The 16,769-nt window shown below is 41.3% G+C and overlaps 1 protein-coding gene and 1 long non-coding RNA gene across 4 annotated transcripts in view; one reads left to right on the forward strand and one right to left on the reverse strand.

Moving 5' to 3' along the window:
* Positions 1-16,769, forward strand: part of CORO1C (coronin 1C) — a 93,668-nt gene that overhangs the window by 75,402 nt on the left and 1,497 nt on the right. For all 3 annotated transcript variants that reach the window (XM_077160112.1, XM_077160113.1, XM_077160114.1), the window contains exons 4-10: positions 2,462-2,591; positions 7,516-7,697; positions 8,795-8,914; positions 10,049-10,153; positions 12,073-12,218; positions 14,754-14,811; positions 14,909-15,154. In XM_077160112.1, the coding sequence (XP_077016227.1) occupies positions 2,462-2,591; positions 7,516-7,697; positions 8,795-8,914; positions 10,049-10,153; positions 12,073-12,218; positions 14,754-14,811; positions 14,909-15,154 (987 nt within the window). The remainder of the gene's footprint in view (positions 1-2,461; positions 2,592-7,515; positions 7,698-8,794; positions 8,915-10,048; positions 10,154-12,072; positions 12,219-14,753; positions 14,812-14,908; positions 15,155-16,769) is intronic.
* Positions 1-16,769, reverse strand: part of LOC143683780 (uncharacterized) — a 71,727-nt gene that overhangs the window by 17,267 nt on the left and 37,691 nt on the right. The window lies entirely within an intron of this gene.

Consider the following 16,769-nt stretch of genomic DNA (forward strand, 5'->3'; position numbering starts at 1 on the left):
GAAGCCTGGTTCAAAGTCTGTTCAGCAGGTAGAGGTCTGGTTGAGGGCTGTGGAAGGGGCAGCATCGGTTTGCCTTTCGCCTACTGTGCTTTCCCATATCGGCCTTGTTTAAAATGTGCTGAGGCATAGGGAGTCCAAGGGAAATTAGGTGGCATCCTAAGCTTGGGCCCTCAAAAGGCAGTATATTTTGCTGTGATTTACCTAAGGAGCGATATTTAGCCGTGACGGAATTAGGTGTGAAAATTAATGCTCACTCTAATTCATGACTTTTCCCTCTCTGCAGGGTGGCAAACCTTTGTTCTGATTTTTTTTTACAGTTTAGCAGATCTGAGCTGAGCCTTAAGCGTTTATCTAATCCAGATCTTTGCCTTCTACTAATCATTTGAAAACGAACAGTTGTTTGTCTCCTTCTTAAAAATCCCCACGAGGAAAATTCTCTTTTTCATTTGTTCCTCTCTTAAACATGATTTCACCCTGGCAAGTTGTAGACTAAATTTTTCATGGACTAGTTCATTAAAAATATTTTTTGATGCTGAATTTACTTACTTTAATCTTCGTCTGCAAGAAGATAATTATTCTAAAGTTCAATTTTTCACGAACCTGAATATTATTTATATCTGGTCTTCTACAGGGTTTTGGGTGCTACTTAGCATATCTGCGACTCAGTCTCTTTCTTCTGAGAGAGCCGTTCTTAACCTTTTAAAATTGTAGTTATCCATTGTCAAACAAAATCAAGTCTCTTATTCTTCCCGTTCAGATACTTTTCCTGTCCTCTCCTCCCCTGCTGACCTGGCATGTCCCCGGTTAACATTTGATGTATATCCTTTGTGTCCTCATCACTGTGGAATACTTTTGTTTGTTTTACAGCTTTACTGAGATATACTTCACCCATTTAAAGTATACAGTTTAATTTGTGCAACTGTCATCACAGATATTTTTGGAACATTTTCATCATCTCAAAAAGAAGCCATGTACCCTTTAGCTATCATTTCCCATTCCTTCCCCCGTGTTCTGCAGTCCTAGGCAACCACTAATATGCTTTCCATCTCTGTAGATTTGCCTACTCTGAACATTTCATATAGATGGAGTCATTCAGTGTGTGGTTTGTTGTTCTCGCTTCTTTCACTTAGCATGTTTTCCAGGTTCATCTGTGTTGCAGCATGGATCAGTATTGCAGTCCTTTTTATGGCTGAATAGCATTCTAATGTATGGATATGCCACATTTTGTTTTCCCTTCATCCGTTGATAGATATTGGGATTGTTTCCACCTTTTGCCTTATGAATAATGCTGCCTTAAATATTCATGTGTAAGTTTTTGTGCGGACGTATTTTTTTCATTTCTCAGGTTTATACCTAGGAACTGAATTGCTGGGTCATTGGATAACTATGTTTAATCATATGAAGAACTGCCCGACTGTTATCCAAAGCAGCTGTACCATTTTACATCCTTGCTAGCAGTGGATGAGGATTTCAGTGTCTAGATATTCTGTCCAACACCTGTTATTATCTGTCTTTTTTTTTTTAAGCCATCGTATTAGGTATGAGGTGGTATCTCTTTGTAGTGTTGATTTGCATTTCTGTGATGACTAATGACTAACGAGCTCAAGCATCTCTTTATATGCTTATTTGTGTATCTTCGTTGGAGAAATCTCTGAGATTCCTTTGCCCATTTTATTGGGGTATTTGTCCATTTTTTTGTGGATTTGTAGGAGTTCTTTATATATTCTAAATGTAAGTTCCTTATAAGATGTATGCTTTGGAAATATTTTCTCCCATTATGTGCCCTCTTTCTTGATGGTGTTCTTTTAAGCAAAAAAGTTTTATCTATTTTTTCTTTTCTAAGATTTGTTTTCTATAAGACATGGTACAAAAATATAGATGTATTTTCATTTTCCAAGTCTAAAATTGTAATACTGAAAATATGATGCTTTAAAAACAGTACTGAGGAGGGTGCACAGGTGGTTCAGTGGTTAGAATGCCCGTCTTTGCAGGAGACCTGGGTTCGATTTCCAGAACATGCAGCCCCCCCCTCCAAAAATACGCATTAGCTCCTGGGAACCCTTAGTAAGGTGGAGTTTGTGCTCCCCTCAAGAACCCAGTGCCCCTTTTCATAGGTGCTTTGATCATTTGTATTGTTTTTTTTTATTGTCTGCACTTATCAGGGAGCTGGAGACTTCTGAACTTATCAGGGAATTTAAAATAAAATCCCAGCCAATATTAAATAAAAGCTGAGAAGTAATGTTGTATTGGTCTTACTGATGTTCTGAACTTTTACAACATAGTAAATAAAAAAAAAAAACAAAAAACTAACTTACACAGTCACTTCACAGTCTGCTTGTCATCCAGAGATTGCTGTAGGTTCTGTTTATGCAGAGCAAATCTTCAAATTGGATTTCACACTCAGGGTGATAATGAAAGATGATAGCTTTCAATGTGGATTTATTTCTTTCTTCTCCAACAGGTGTGGCAGATCCCGGAAAATGGACTCACCCTCTCCCTGACAGAACCCGTGGTGATTTTAGAAGGCCACTCAAAGAGGGTGGGCATCGTGGCCTGGCATCCGACGGCCCGCAACGTGCTTCTCAGTGCAGGTAGGAGCTAAGACAGCTGTTCTCCTGCCAGGGCCCCCTTCTGCCACCACTTCTCACACACTTTGTGTGGAGGGAAGTGGAGGATTGTTTTTCTCCTCTCCCTTTTAAAAATTAGAACTGTTACAGAGAAATCATGAGAAAGTATGGAGTTCCTATATATCGTCCCACGCCCCCATCCTCCCCATGCACATAGTTTTCCCTATTATTAACATTTTGCATAGTATGGTGACTCCATTACAATGGAAGGAACAGTATTATTATAATTACACCATTAACTGAAGTCCATGGTTTACATCAGGCGTCACTCTTTGTGAGCGAATGAATTTCATTTTTAGCTTTGCCTGCTATACAATGCTTAAAGCAGATCCGTAGTGAGCCTCAGTGGTTCCCCAACCTGCACACAGTGTGCCCACCTGTGTGTGCATCTCGTGGGCCACTTTGTTGACCTGATGAAAGCTATGAACTTAGTGTACAGAAAAATGCACAGATGCATAATTTTTGCCTGTGCTTTCAGCAGGTTCATGGGTCCTGTTGGGGTCCTCCGTGAACCACGGTTTTGATCAATCCTGATGTAGTAGAAGGAACACTCGGTCGGGAGCCTGGAGCCCTGGGTTCAGGGGTGGTGTTACTAATTTTGGGGTGATCCCTGTTGAGCAAATACCTGCTTTCCCTTTAAAAAATAATTCCGGGCGGGCCGCGGTGGCTCAGCGGGCAAAGTGCTTGCCTGCTATGCCGGAGGACCTCGGTTCGATTCCCGGCCCCAGCCCATGTAACAAAAAACGGAAAAACAAAATACAATAAAACAAGAAAATGTTTAAAAGATGTTTCCCTTTCTTCCTTCCTTCCTTCCTTCTATCCTTCCTTCCTTCTCTCTGTCTTTCCTTAAAAAAAAAAAAAAAAAAAAAAAAAAAATAATTCCATTTTCCTCTTTCTCCAAGTACTTTGTGTATATTAGAGAGAGGATAAAAAAAAACAAACAAAAAAATTAAAATCTACCACCAGAAGGAACATTGTCACTATGAGCATTTGGTGTTCCTTCTCAAATTTATTTCTGTGCACATACTTAAATCATTTCACACATAGAAATTGATTCAGATGCTTTACTCGTGACCTGCTTAGTGGCGTGCTGTGGTCCATGTCATGTGCAATGAGATGTTCTTCATATACTAATCGTAATGACTGTAATATATATCAATTGTTTGGACACCCTGTAATTTATTTGGTCGGTCCCCTGTGTTTGGACGTGGAGGGTGTTTCTTACTTTTCACTATTACATGCCGTACTTCAGTGAACCCTTGTGGCTAAGTCCTACTTTTCCTATTGGTTTCCCAATGTAATTTCCTTTCTCTAAAATGTAAGATTTTATATAAAACAATACAAAGAAAAAAAAAGCAGTACAAAGGTGCTTGTTGAAGAGTGCTTTGAAAAGTATTGCTTTTTTAAATTTCTTTGCTTTGTGTACATGTTATACTATACAATAAAACAGTTAAAAAACACAATGCAGAGGGCACGTGGAGCTCTGTGCAGTGAGGAAGGTACTCTGCGTCTTGTGCTGGGGGTTCCATGAGGACATCGAACATAGACTCAAAATGGATACGCTGTGTTGTATGAAATTATACCTCAAAGTTGTACCTAAAAAAGTAATGTTAATGTTAGTGGTGGAATTTTCAAAGTTCTTTTCCTTTCTTTGGTAAAAGGGTGAGGTGGATCAGTTTAGTTTTTAATTCAGAATAGAAGATATTTATAATTTATAGTGAATTCAATTAAAAAATTAATACCTATTGAAAACAAGGACTACTTTTCAAAAATGATACTATGCAAGGCTCTATTCTCTAAATCACGCTCACTGTCCCTGGGTATTCCTCCAGGGTTCTACCCCAAACTTCACTCTGATCAGGAGAGAAAATATTCCAGAGGTAGGAATTTCATCATGGAAAATTTCCTGCTGCTCGTCTCATCTAGGTCAAACCTTAGGGTATCATTGACGGATTGATCCCCATTCTCCCTTTTGGATGTGAAGGAGAATGGTTGATTGCAGCGACTCCGCATATTTTAAGACTATATAACCCAGCCGCATGGCTGAACTTGCCTTATTTATTTGCACAGGTTAGAGGAAGAGTCAATTCTCCATTTAAAGTTTAGATCCAACTATCATTCCCCAATTTCCTACTTCCAACTGTTAAGTAACTTAGGTGTCCTGGCTATTGGTGAATACTTTTTTAAAAGAGCTTATAAAATTGGTTTATTGGCAAGAGTTCACCTTTAGAATGTCCTTCCCTTATTGTGCTTCATCTTTAAACCAATGTCCTAGAGGCCTGTTTTTTGGGGCAGATACTGTTTTTATTTTTTACATGGGCAGGTACAGGGAATCGAACCTGGGTCTCTGGCCTGGCAGATGAGAACTCTGCCTGCTGAACCACCATGCCCCATCCCAGATACTTATTTTTTTATTGTGAAAAATAACATATACACAGAAAAGCAATAAATTTCAAAGCATACTGCAACAATTAGTTATAGAACAGATTTCAGAGTTTGGAATGGATTATAGTTCCACAATTTTAGGTTTTTCCTTCTAGTTGCTCCTAAGATTCTGGAGACTAAAAGAAATATCAGTGTAATGATTCGGCAGTCATATGCATTAGTTAAATCCTATCTTCTCTGTTATAACTCCACCTTCACCTTTGATCTTTTTCCTACTGTTTAGGGGTATTTGGGCTATGCCCATTCTGACTTTTTCATGTTGGAAAGGGCTGTCAGTAATATGGGATGGGGTATGGGACTAGTTGATGTTCTTGGAGAGGCTGGCCCCTCTGGGTTTCAGGACTCTTCTGGCCTAGGAACCATCTGGAGGTTGTAGGTTTCTGGAAAGTAATCATAATGGATGGAACTTTTGTAGAATTTCAGATAGAGCCCTAGGTGTTCTTTTGGATTGGCAGGAATGGTCTTGGTTGGTGTATTAGTTAGGATTCTCTAGAGAAACAGAATCAACAAGAAATATTCATAAATATAAAATATATAAAAGTGTCTTACATAACCATGGGAATGTAGAGTCCAAAATCCGTAGGGCAGGCTGTGAAGCTGACGATTCCACTGGAGGGTCTGGATGAACTCCACAGGAGAGGCTTGCTGACCAAAGCAGGAAGAGAGCCTGTCTCTTCTGAATCCTCCGTAAAAGGCTTCCAGTGATTAGATTAATCATCACTCATTAAAGAAGACATTCGCCTTGGCCGATTACAAATAGAATCAGCTGTGGATGTAGCTGACGTGATCATGATTTAATTCTATGAAATGTCCTCATAGCAATAGACAGGCCAGCACTTGCCCAACCAGACAGACAAGTACCACAGTTGACATAACTGACCAAGTTGACACATGAACCTGACCATGACAGTTGGGGTCTGGTAAACCATGGTAAATAGCAATATCTAGCTGAAGCCTCCATAAGAGTAGCCTTCAGAATAGCTTCTCGTCTGCACTATCTTAGCCACTGCTACCTCAATTTGCTATGACTCTTTCCCCCTTTTTGCTTAGAAGACATTGTTGATCCCATGGTGCCAGGGCCAGGTTCATCCCTGGGAATCATATCCCACACCACCAGGGAGACTTTTACCCCTGGGTGTCATGTGTATGGGGGTAGGGGGGCATGGGGACAATGATTTTACTTGCAGAGGTGAATTTAGAGAGAATGAAGCCACATCTGAGGTCCTCTGGAAGTAACTCTTAGGCCTAACTATAGGTAGGCTTAGCTTCTCCACTTCATAAATAAGCTTTACAAGATCACTTGGCCTATTGACTTGGGAATCCCTAATGTTTGAGACAATATCAATTTAATATTTTTCCATATTTTTCTCCCATCCCTCAAGAGACTTTTCCAATACTTTTTTTTTTTGACATGGGCAGGCACCAGGAATTGAACCCGGCTCTCCAGCATGGCAGGCGAGAACTCTGCCTGCTGAGCCACCATGGCCCTCCCTGCAAATACTTTTTGATTATCTGCTCAGCATACTCTGGGATGTATCCAGGCATTACATTTTGCTATATAGAATTACAAACCATCATTCCCATTCTGAGCTCCATGTATTTGGGTTGTTCGATCTCTCCAGACAGGTTGAGTTAGATTATGTGCTACAGAAAATTTAGGTTTGGGACAAAATAAACCTCTCTTTCTTTGGTCTCATAGAGTGTGGATGCCTGCTTTTTAAAGGACTCTAAGGGGCTCCGGGCAGACCCTCAAAGAGGGGAAGGTTGCAGTTGATGACCTGACTGGTGGGAGCCAAGTCTACTTTGAACCTCCTGGAGGTCCTGAAAATTGCTTGATTACAGTGGGGGCCTCTCACCACACTCTTGGCCATTTTCTTCCCTCTTTCAAGGTCAAGACTGTTGCAAGTGAATGATTAGGCCAGTCCTTAACATTTCCTTCCGCTTAGTGTCATTTCCCACACTTCAATCCAAGGCCAGATTTTACAGCATCACTGATTTGAATAACCTGCCATCCAGAGTTTTTGTTGAGTGTCCTGTATGGTTACTTAAACCCTTTATTTTTAGTTTCTCTGGAAAAGAAAGAAGCTGTACTCATTCTGATGCTTGTTTTACTAGAAAAAGAAACTTTCAGGGTCTACGCAGCCCAGTGAAGTCTTTAAAAAAACATAGTCTTTGTTTGTTCTTCGTTTGTGTTGTACGAATCAAAACCTAATAAGCTGTACTTTTTTCTTTTAACATTTTTATTTCTTTTACTAGAATCTCTTTTTTCTTTGTCACTTGAGGTTTGTTTTAGCAGGTAGCTGCCTCTTAGTATCAGCACATCTTTCAAGACATATGTATAGGTATATCCTCACTGTATTGTAGTTTTCTCGATTGTGACATTTTACACAATGTTTTACAGGTGTTTTCAGTCTGTAAGTGGCATGGTTTTGCTTGTTTTTAGGCTGTGATAATGCAATAATCATCTGGAACGTGGGGACAGGGGAAGCTCTTATAAACTTGGATGATATGCACTCCGACATGATTTACAATGTAAGCTGGAACCGGAATGGCAGTCTAATCTGCACAGCTTCCAAAGACAAGAAAGTAAGAGTAATCGATCCTAGGAAGCAAGAGATTGTTGCTGTAAGTATTCTTGGGGCAAATCCCCCAGTATTGAAAAATCCCCCGTTATTTCTATGAGTATGAACCTTCTGCTTTTTAGGGCAGGCTGCCAGGTGCTGCTGGGACGGCGTGCAAGCACCAAACTCTGCGTGTGGAAAGCTTTCTCCTCATTCATGCTCCCATTCAGGGCCGCGCGTGTTTCCAGCTTTCACTCAGGTCTTTTCTCTTATTCCTGAAGAGTTTATGAGTCTAGATCAGCTAAACCAGTTAGCTGCATTCCTGGGCTCTTGGTTTAAACCTGAATATCGATACGTTGATTTACCACCCTGTTCCAAAGACGAAGATGAGTGCCTTACAAAAATGAAACAGGTAGCTTTGTCAACTGAGTGTCTTAGTTTCTGCCACCCAAACTGGGCCTCAACAAAGTCACACACCATGGCAAAAGATGGACAGTTGGGATCCTTTTTGAAGGTTGAAACTGCAAGTCTTGAATGCCTCACTTCAGCTGTGCTCTGAGTCCCTGTATTGGCTTTTCTCTGAAAAGTGGTTGTTCTTGGACAGTTTGACCTCTCAGGGGCTGGCGGTGAGCCTTGGTGGTCCATGCTTGCCTAGCACTGAGGACTTGCCAGCCCCACGCACAGTGCTTCCCACTCACGGTCTTATTTGCCCCACCAGCAACCTTCCAAGGGCAGACCCGGGGCTTTCTCATTGAACAGATGAAGTGAAGAAAGGGGTTAACAAAAACTGGACTTCTTTCTCACCAGTAGAGATTGTAAGGTATATTCAGCCTTCAGTTAGCATCTTGAGAAACAAGCATTCAGCAGTCTTTTCCTGTGTTTTGTTGTTGCCGTGCGTGGACTTGGGTTGGCAGCACGGTGCGGTGGAAGGAGTGAGGCTTTTGAGTTGAGTCCTGGTGCTGGCGCTTGCCACCTAGCTGAGAGACTGTGAGCAGACCACCGCGTGTCTCCTGAAGCGGGGAGGGGCCGACACTGACCCCCAGGTTCACATGAGCAGCGCATGGGGTGTGGTTGGGTTCAGCGTATGAGTTCTCCCCTGTTACCTTTCTTCTTGCAGTGTGAGTGTTATGTGCCTTTTTTGTTTTTCCCCATCTCTCCCAGGAGAAGGAGAAAGCACATGAAGGGGCAAGACCCATGAGGGCCATCTTTCTGGCTGATGGGAACGTCTTTACCACTGGCTTTAGCCGCATGAGTGAGCGGCAGCTGGCTCTCTGGAATCCGGTATGCCCCTTCCCAGCCCTTTCTGCTTGCTTGCCACTGAGCTTTGTTTCTTTTCTGAATGGGTCTTTGGGTTGGAAGTAGATTATAGGATTCTTAATATTGTTTTCCAAACTGTTGCTTGTTTTAAATTGGGTGTGAAGTTTCCCTCCTCACTGGAGCTTTATTGGTAAATGCATTCTTGGTGCTGTCAAGGACTCTATATTGACTGTATTTCTCAAAAATATTGCACAAAGAATCCAAAGTTCTAGTCTTGGGAAATCAGTTCTAAAATTAGTAATGTTTTATGAAAGAATATGCTCAAACGTCTCAATAGTCATGCTTTGGAAAATAGTCGTAGTAGCATAAATGAAAACAGATACTGACCCATATATTTGATGTAGTTCCAATTTGTATGCATATATGTGTTGAAAGGAAATAGACCAATAGTGTTTATATCTGGATTGTAGGATTATGGGATGTGGGGTGATTTTTATTTTCTTTATATTTTTATAAATCTCTTGTATCGCTACTATGAGCATTTATTTTATGTTTTTAAGCCAGGGAACTTTTACCTATTTTATTTAGGTTATAATTTTTTCAAATTCCAACCAAAAGCTAAATACAATTGGAAACCGGTAAGCACTAGTTTTACTCCAAAGGAGTAGGATCATTCAGATGTACTCCAATAAAAATATGTAACCCTTAAGCAAAGGTTTCTTCATTTCAAAGGAAAAACAGAAACAACTGTACAGCAGTCTTTCCTTATGTTCATTGCACAAAATGAATTCTGCTATTAGAACTTTTGACACTCAATTTCTTTTTTAACAATTTAAGATCCCAACTTTTATAACTTTTTGATTCCAAAAACCCTTGTAAGTTTTTCTTTAGGATGGTGTGGAATTACCTTTTTTCATGGAGTCCTGCTGATGTATCCATTAGTTATGTTGTCAGGTCAACAAAACCTTCAGTGGGTTGGGTTCCTTTTAGAACTCCTGTTAGTATTTACATGTGTGAATATTATGATGTGCATTGTCCAGGCTGCCATGATTTGAATGGGAGGTCTAGGGAAATGGCTAATCAGTTAGGGGGGAATATTGTATGATGAGGTTAAAAATGTATGTATATGTATATATATATAACTTTTTCTTTCTTCAGAAAAATATGGAGGAACCAATTGCTCTCCATGAAATGGACACTAGCAATGGGGTGTTGCTGCCTTTCTATGATCCTGACACCAGTATCATTTACTTGTGTGGAAAGGTGAGCAATATTTTTTGATGCTTGGTATGCTAACTAATCCTGTAAGAGGAGAAATTTACCCCTCAGAGATTTGGAAAAAGATGGGCAATATAATGGATCCTGTAAATTTTGTAATTTGCTTTACTTGTATGTGCATGTATATGTGTGTTTTAAGCAGATGCAAGGACAGGTAGTTTTGGTAGATTTAAGTTTTGAGACTAGAACTTTTGTAATTTCCCACTTGTGTGGTTATGTCATGCTGTGGGGGTTGGGCAAATGCTGGCAGGGAAATCTCCATGCAGGACACCCTGGTGAAGAAAAGAGGAGATGCTGATGGTTTATTTGTCTCTGCCTAGTGGTGCTGCATGATTGGTGATTTTAGATTTCCCTCTGTTGGTATCAGAGGCGCGTAGCCAGTACTTGAATGCTGAAGCTGATTGGATAACCCTAGACGAGGCTGTATGTACTTGTTAACAAATGCCCCAGAGAACAACGCTCTGTGGGTGTGAGCCGAAAGACTCTCCAGGGGCTCTTGGTGCTGGAGTTCAGGATCAGGGCTCTGGGCTTGAAAATTTGTGACCTGGCTAGAATTTTAGGGGGTGACACCTGTTATGGGGAGACTCCACACTGAATTAAAAACCTTCCTTACCTCTTTGTGTGCTCAACCTAACTAAACTGTTGGTAGCTTTGTTGTTGTTGTTATTGTCATTTCATTTTAAAAGGTGGTAACTTCAAAATTCCTAATTACTTTGTAGGTTCAGTTTTTCTTAGAATTTGTTAGAGTTGCAAGAAATAAATTAATAAAAATGGAGTTGTCAGTGTATTTCGCTTAATCTGTTAGTGTCCCTTGCTGGGTAAAACTTTGTTAATGTGAAATGGCACTTGTGTGATTTTTTTTTTAAGTTAATACTTTTTTTCATAATTGAGCACGTATGCCATAGACGTGCTTTACATTTTATAGATGAGTTATCTGGAAGCTGAGATCTTGTCTGTTTCCTAGAAAGTCATGTTACTGCTGCATTAACAGCTGTTGAGTGCTTACTGAATATTTCTGCCATAACTGCATCCAAACAACAAAATTAGCAGTTAACCCAGATGTTATTAACATTAGGTGGAAAGTTATTTTTGGTATGCAGAAAAATGAATGGGGTATTTAGCTGCTTTTCAGTTACTTTAGATACTTAAATAATTGAAATAAATGGAAGGAGAACTGAGAGGATTGTTAGAGTGTAATACTGCCTTGCCGTTGGCTTTCTTTCTTACACATATACCTGCCTGGCAGCAGTGCCTTTAGTGTTCAGGTAGATGTAGCTGTGTAACAATCCTTATGTTTAAAGAGACCAGCATATGCTTCAGATTTAAAAAACATCTGACCTCTTTCTGAGAAGATGATCATAGAATTTTAAACACTGCAATGAGATAATACTGCTTTTTGAAGTTAAAGGATGCTGTCTTAAAAAAGCAAATTAATGGGAAGGATTTCCTTTTTATTACCATTGGATCATTTGGTGTTAGCGCCATCGGGTCTTTGCTTGACCTTGCCCTGTGCCAGTGACTATTCAGTTCAGCACTTGCACTCTCAGTGATCAGAGTTCTTTGCTCTTTTCTTTTCTTATCTTTTTGTCTTTGAAGTTGAATTGTAATGCAGTTGTTTGGCAGAGGTAGTAAGAGTTTTGCCTTAACTATAACCTGGTATCTTGGCTTAGTGGAATAAAATAAGAGCCTTCAGTAGAGGCCGGGAGGATGGTTTAAGGGGCTGCTATCATCTGATAAGTGAGGGCTTACGCCGCAAGGAAAAGGAACTGCAGTAAACTTTGTAAGGAAGAAAAGCCAGCCCCTGTAGCAGGGTCCTGAATAATGCCGGGTTTGTAGAGAGACACCCAGCTATGCCAGATGTTTCTGTGAACATTAAGTACAAACTTGTCTCTGGTTTCTTATAGGGCGACAGCAGTATCCGTTATTTTGAGATCACGGATGAATCCCCATATGTCCACTACCTCAATACCTTCAGCAGCAAAGAGCCTCAGAGGGGGATGGGTTACATGCCCAAGAGAGGACTTGATGTTAACAAATGTGAGATTGCCAGGTAAAGAATTAGTATATTAAAGTACTCAAATTGTTCCTACCTCCATGTAGTACAAGGAAAAAAGAAAAGAAGAAGAAATAAACATTGGTGTGGGGGGGGGGGGTATGACAGTTATGAATGTTTTGGATGTTCTGTTTTACCTTTACTTTTATTCTTATTTTTATTGTTTTTGGAGTAATGAAAATGTTCAAAAATCAACTGTAATGAAGAATGCACAGCTTTATGATGATACTGTGACCCGCTGATTGTACGCTTTAGATGATTATATCTCAAAAGACAAATCATTAAAGAAGAAGAAAAAGAATAATATAGGGGAAATACACGTACAAGAAATTTTATAATGCCCAAGTCTTTCTACCCACGTGTGTGGTTGATATCTCATTTCTTGCCAACACTTAGAAACATGGAGTTTCAGAACAGGAAGGAACCTTTCAAAGTCATTTAATTCAACTAGGCCTCGTTATTGAGAGTATAAACTGCAGTGTTGTGGTTACGTGGCTTAGCCAGGGTGTATGTGCACCGATAGTGAGATCTTCCTCTCCAGTCCGCACCCTGAGGCTGAGGCCAGTGTCCCCTGAAATCCAAGCAAGGATCAGACTGTCCCTCTGGAAATAAGGAGTGTTTTTTCTACATGATGGTGGAGAATACCAGGTTCCAAACTGAATTATGGCCCCATCAATCCTGAACTAGACAAGTTAGAGATCTATAGTGAGGTTAGTTCAGTTTGATTTAGGAAATTCAGTTATGTTCCATAGTTTTTGCCTTTCTTTACTATTCTTAATTTTTTTTAAAAAATGTGTTGTTTCATAAGAGTCAGGGTCTTTTCCTCATACCAGTCAGCAAAATGAGACTTCGTGACTACTGGCTAAAAGCAAAGAATAGCTAGCATTGCATTATTAGATGAGATTATATCACACATTTGTATAACACTACATTCATATGGTTGTTTTTTCAAGTTTGCTGCTCTACTCACATGGTTAAATAAATGATACTTAAAAAAATAAAAGTAAAAGAATTTTTATAAACTCCTTTTAAAAATATTAACCACTATGTGTATTTTAAAAATGCATGCGAAAAAAAAACTAAAAAAAAAAAAATGCATGTAATCCTCTCTTAGCTGGAGCTAATGAAGGAAAACTGTCACAGATAATCCGAAGTTGTGGTTTAAACCGAACTAATGCAAATGTGGTTCAAAATAGCTTGAATCTGAACTTAATTAACCAAGGTTAGATCCACTATTTGGGGACACATATATTTTGCATGCTGTCTAGAAGTTTAAATAGTAGTTCGGACACCTCCTGATTATTAAGAGTTTCTTGGACACGTTTTACGTGCCGGGCACTGTGCTGACCATGCTGCGTGGTTGCCTCTTTCACTCATGACATCCCGGTGAGGTAGCTGTTGTTGTTTTTCCCCCATTTTATAGATGAGAAATTTGGGGCTTGGTGAAAGTAGTCACAAGCTCAAGGGTTTCTAGCTGGAAATCAAACACAGGTCAGTCTTTTTCACGGTCATTCTGACTACCAGGTTTTCGTTATACCAGTCATAAAAAGTGTTTTGGTTCTTCAGTGACTCTTTCTGGTTGAAGTTGTGAATAGGCAGGCTGGAGGCATCGGTTCTTTAAAACAGGACTGTGATTTTGCAGCACTTCTGTCCAAACCAGAGCTAAACTTAGCTTTTGTTTCCCTGACGCATCGGAGCAGCACATACCTGATGGGATGTCTCGACTAGACTTGTGTCCATCATCTTGTCCGTTTTCAGATGCCAAAGCCTCCCCATTTCCATTAGGAACAAGTTTCACTGGCTTTGGATGTTTGAGATGGTAGTAACTCTACTCCGGCTTAAATTCTTGAAATTCAGAGCATACTCCGCCAGCAGCACTTCCATCGCTGCTTCCTCCCCCTGCCACCTTGAACACTGGTTGTTTGAACTGGTGGTCTAGGCAGAACATTTGTGAAGGCTCTCTCTCTTGCCAGGAAATTTAGAGAGAACTCTTGATTATTCCTCATTCTGGCTGGGGGGGAGGAAAAAAACCAAAATAGCCAGCTTGACCTTATCATCATTGTTTAAAAAGTATTTTCTGGTTTTGTTTGAATTTGTTTAGTCTTCTTATAGGATGCAAAAGAAAATGTTGTCCATTTTCTTTTTCAGATTAGAAGATATTTGTTCCTCTTTACCATTTTGTAGTGCTTACTTATTTTACATTCCCATTCTTTCCACATGTTGTACAATTTCAGATTTTCTCAAGTGTCAGGCACAGTAGGTTTTACTCAGATGCCAAATTTTAATTCCTGGGATTGTTTTATTTTTCTTTTTTAAAATCACAGTTATATTTACAAATGTAGGTGACCTGGCATCCAGGTCATAGATAGTTTCTAATATAAAGCTTTACCTACTCCCAAGGGTGGTTGTGAAGATCTGATGGGTTGATGGGGAAAGAAGCATTTTGTGACCCTTTTATTGCTGTAGAAAAGTAATTGTTATTAGGCCTCATGTTTCACTTAATGCCACTTTGCCTTTATTTCCCCTTTGAAGATTCTTCAAACTTCATGAGAGAAAGTGTGAGCCTATTATCATGACTGTGCCCAGGAAGGTGAGTGTCCAGTTTTCTAGGCAGTTCATGTTTAAAAAAAAAAATTCCAGACCTTCCTTCTTCCTCACTAAGGGCTGCCCCACGGTGTCTCCTCCAGTCCGACCTTTTCCAGGATGACCTGTACCCCGACACGGCGGGGCCTGAAGCAGCGCTGGAGGCAGAAGAGTGGTTTGAGGGGAGGAACGCAGACCCAGTCCTCATCTCCCTGAAGCACGGGTACATTCCAGGCAAAAACAGGGACCTCAAGGTGGTCAAGAAGAACATTCTGGACAGCAAGCCCACCGCAAACAAAAAGTGCGACCTGATCAGCGCCCCCAAGAAAACCACAGATGTAGCCAGCGCGGTAAGGAGTCAGGAGTGGGGGGTGTGCTTGGCGGCTCAGGCCTTGTCCTCCTGCAGCCCTTTACAGTCCTGGGCGTTGGTGAATCCTGTCCCGACTGTGGCCAGACAGTTTCAGTAGAGGGTGGGCTTTCAGTCAATTATATGTGCTCTTTCTAAGAAAGCCCTTGGTCACATGACATTGATGAATTTGTGGTCACACTGGCACCTTTAGCTCGGGCTTTTTTAATGACCGTGGTAGATGTTGGTCTACTACCATCTCTGAGAGCGAACAGGAGTCTTGGGATTTTCTTGATTGTCTTCCCCCGGACTGGTTAAATCTTAACCCATTTTTTATTTGGGTAGGAATGAAACTTAGAACGTCGTGAGAATGTGCAGTCATAGACACCAGGAAGAGGGCCCCAGGAAGGAGGGAGTGGTGAGAAAGTTTGGATGCTGCCGTGTGTTTGAGAGCCAGAAGACGTTAGCACCACAGATGATCTTGAGTGTCTTAGCAAGAACAGTTTCAGTGGAGAGATGGGAACCATAGCCAGGGAAGTGAGTGGGGTGAGGGAGTGGGATGGCAGAGTTTGAATGAAAGAGGAGGGTAGCTAGAGGGAAATGAAGAATCAAGGAGGGTATGGTTTTTTGGTTTTTTTGAAGGAAGGCCCTACTTGAACATGTTCACTTGCTGATGGGAAGGGGCCCAACAGGGGGACAGATGAAGATAGAGGAGAGAAGAATCAAAGAAGCACAACGTGGGAGAAGTAGTGGGGTCCAGAACATGGGTGAAAGAAGGACATCTTTTCCCTTGAGACACAAGGAAAGAATTAGTGTGGTAGTGGGTGGAATTTACAAGGATGAAGGACGTGTCTAACTAGTGGCTTCTGTTTTCTCTGTAAAGTTGGAGCTGAGGTAATGGGCTTTCGGGAGAAGGTAACAAGGGGCAGGAGGTTTGAGGCAGACGAAACGGTTTGAAACAGCTGCTGGGGAGATGAGAGGGAGCTTGGCAGGGCCCTGGTGACCACTGGGGCAGAGGGGTGGAGAGTGACTGTCCCAGTAGCCCAGGTTGGGTGTTTCCTCCAGCAGTTTGGATGTTTTGCAGCTTGGGACATGGTAGTGCACTGCAGTTTGTGCTGGTCCAGGGCTGGGCTTAATTAAGCAGGTGGAAGAGATATGTGCGAACAGAGTTGGCTGTGGGGGGTGTGGAGGTGTGTGTGTGTGTGCTCCATGGGCTCTGGGATGCATTGGGAAGGAGGAGGAGATGGGAAGGTAGATCAAGGCAAGGAGGAGGGTCAAGAGGCTAGAGGGACAGACCTGGATAAGAGGGTAGAGCCGAGAGGAATCAGGAATGGAGGTGGCCAAGTTCCTGCGAGTCTGGGAAAGCAGGGATTAGGGGGCCCACATGGAAGGCAGGTCCAGGAACTGCAAATCCAGGATGCTGATTTGAAGACCCACTGTGGCCATCCGAGAGGGTGGCTGCTGGGAACAGGTCCTCAAAGGAGGGAGGAGGGGACAGGGAAGCTGAAGGCTGTGGAATGGAATTCTGAGAGGTGGGGGATTATCTGTGAGAAGGTAAGAGGAGTGACGAGGCAAAGTACCTGGAGGGGCCATGACTGAGGCCTCGTGGACTTTGGTTA

The sequence above is a fragment of the Tamandua tetradactyla genome, chromosome 5 (genome assembly GCF_023851605.1).
Source record: "Tamandua tetradactyla isolate mTamTet1 chromosome 5, mTamTet1.pri, whole genome shotgun sequence".
Taxonomy (NCBI): Eukaryota; Metazoa; Chordata; class Mammalia; order Pilosa; family Myrmecophagidae; genus Tamandua; species Tamandua tetradactyla.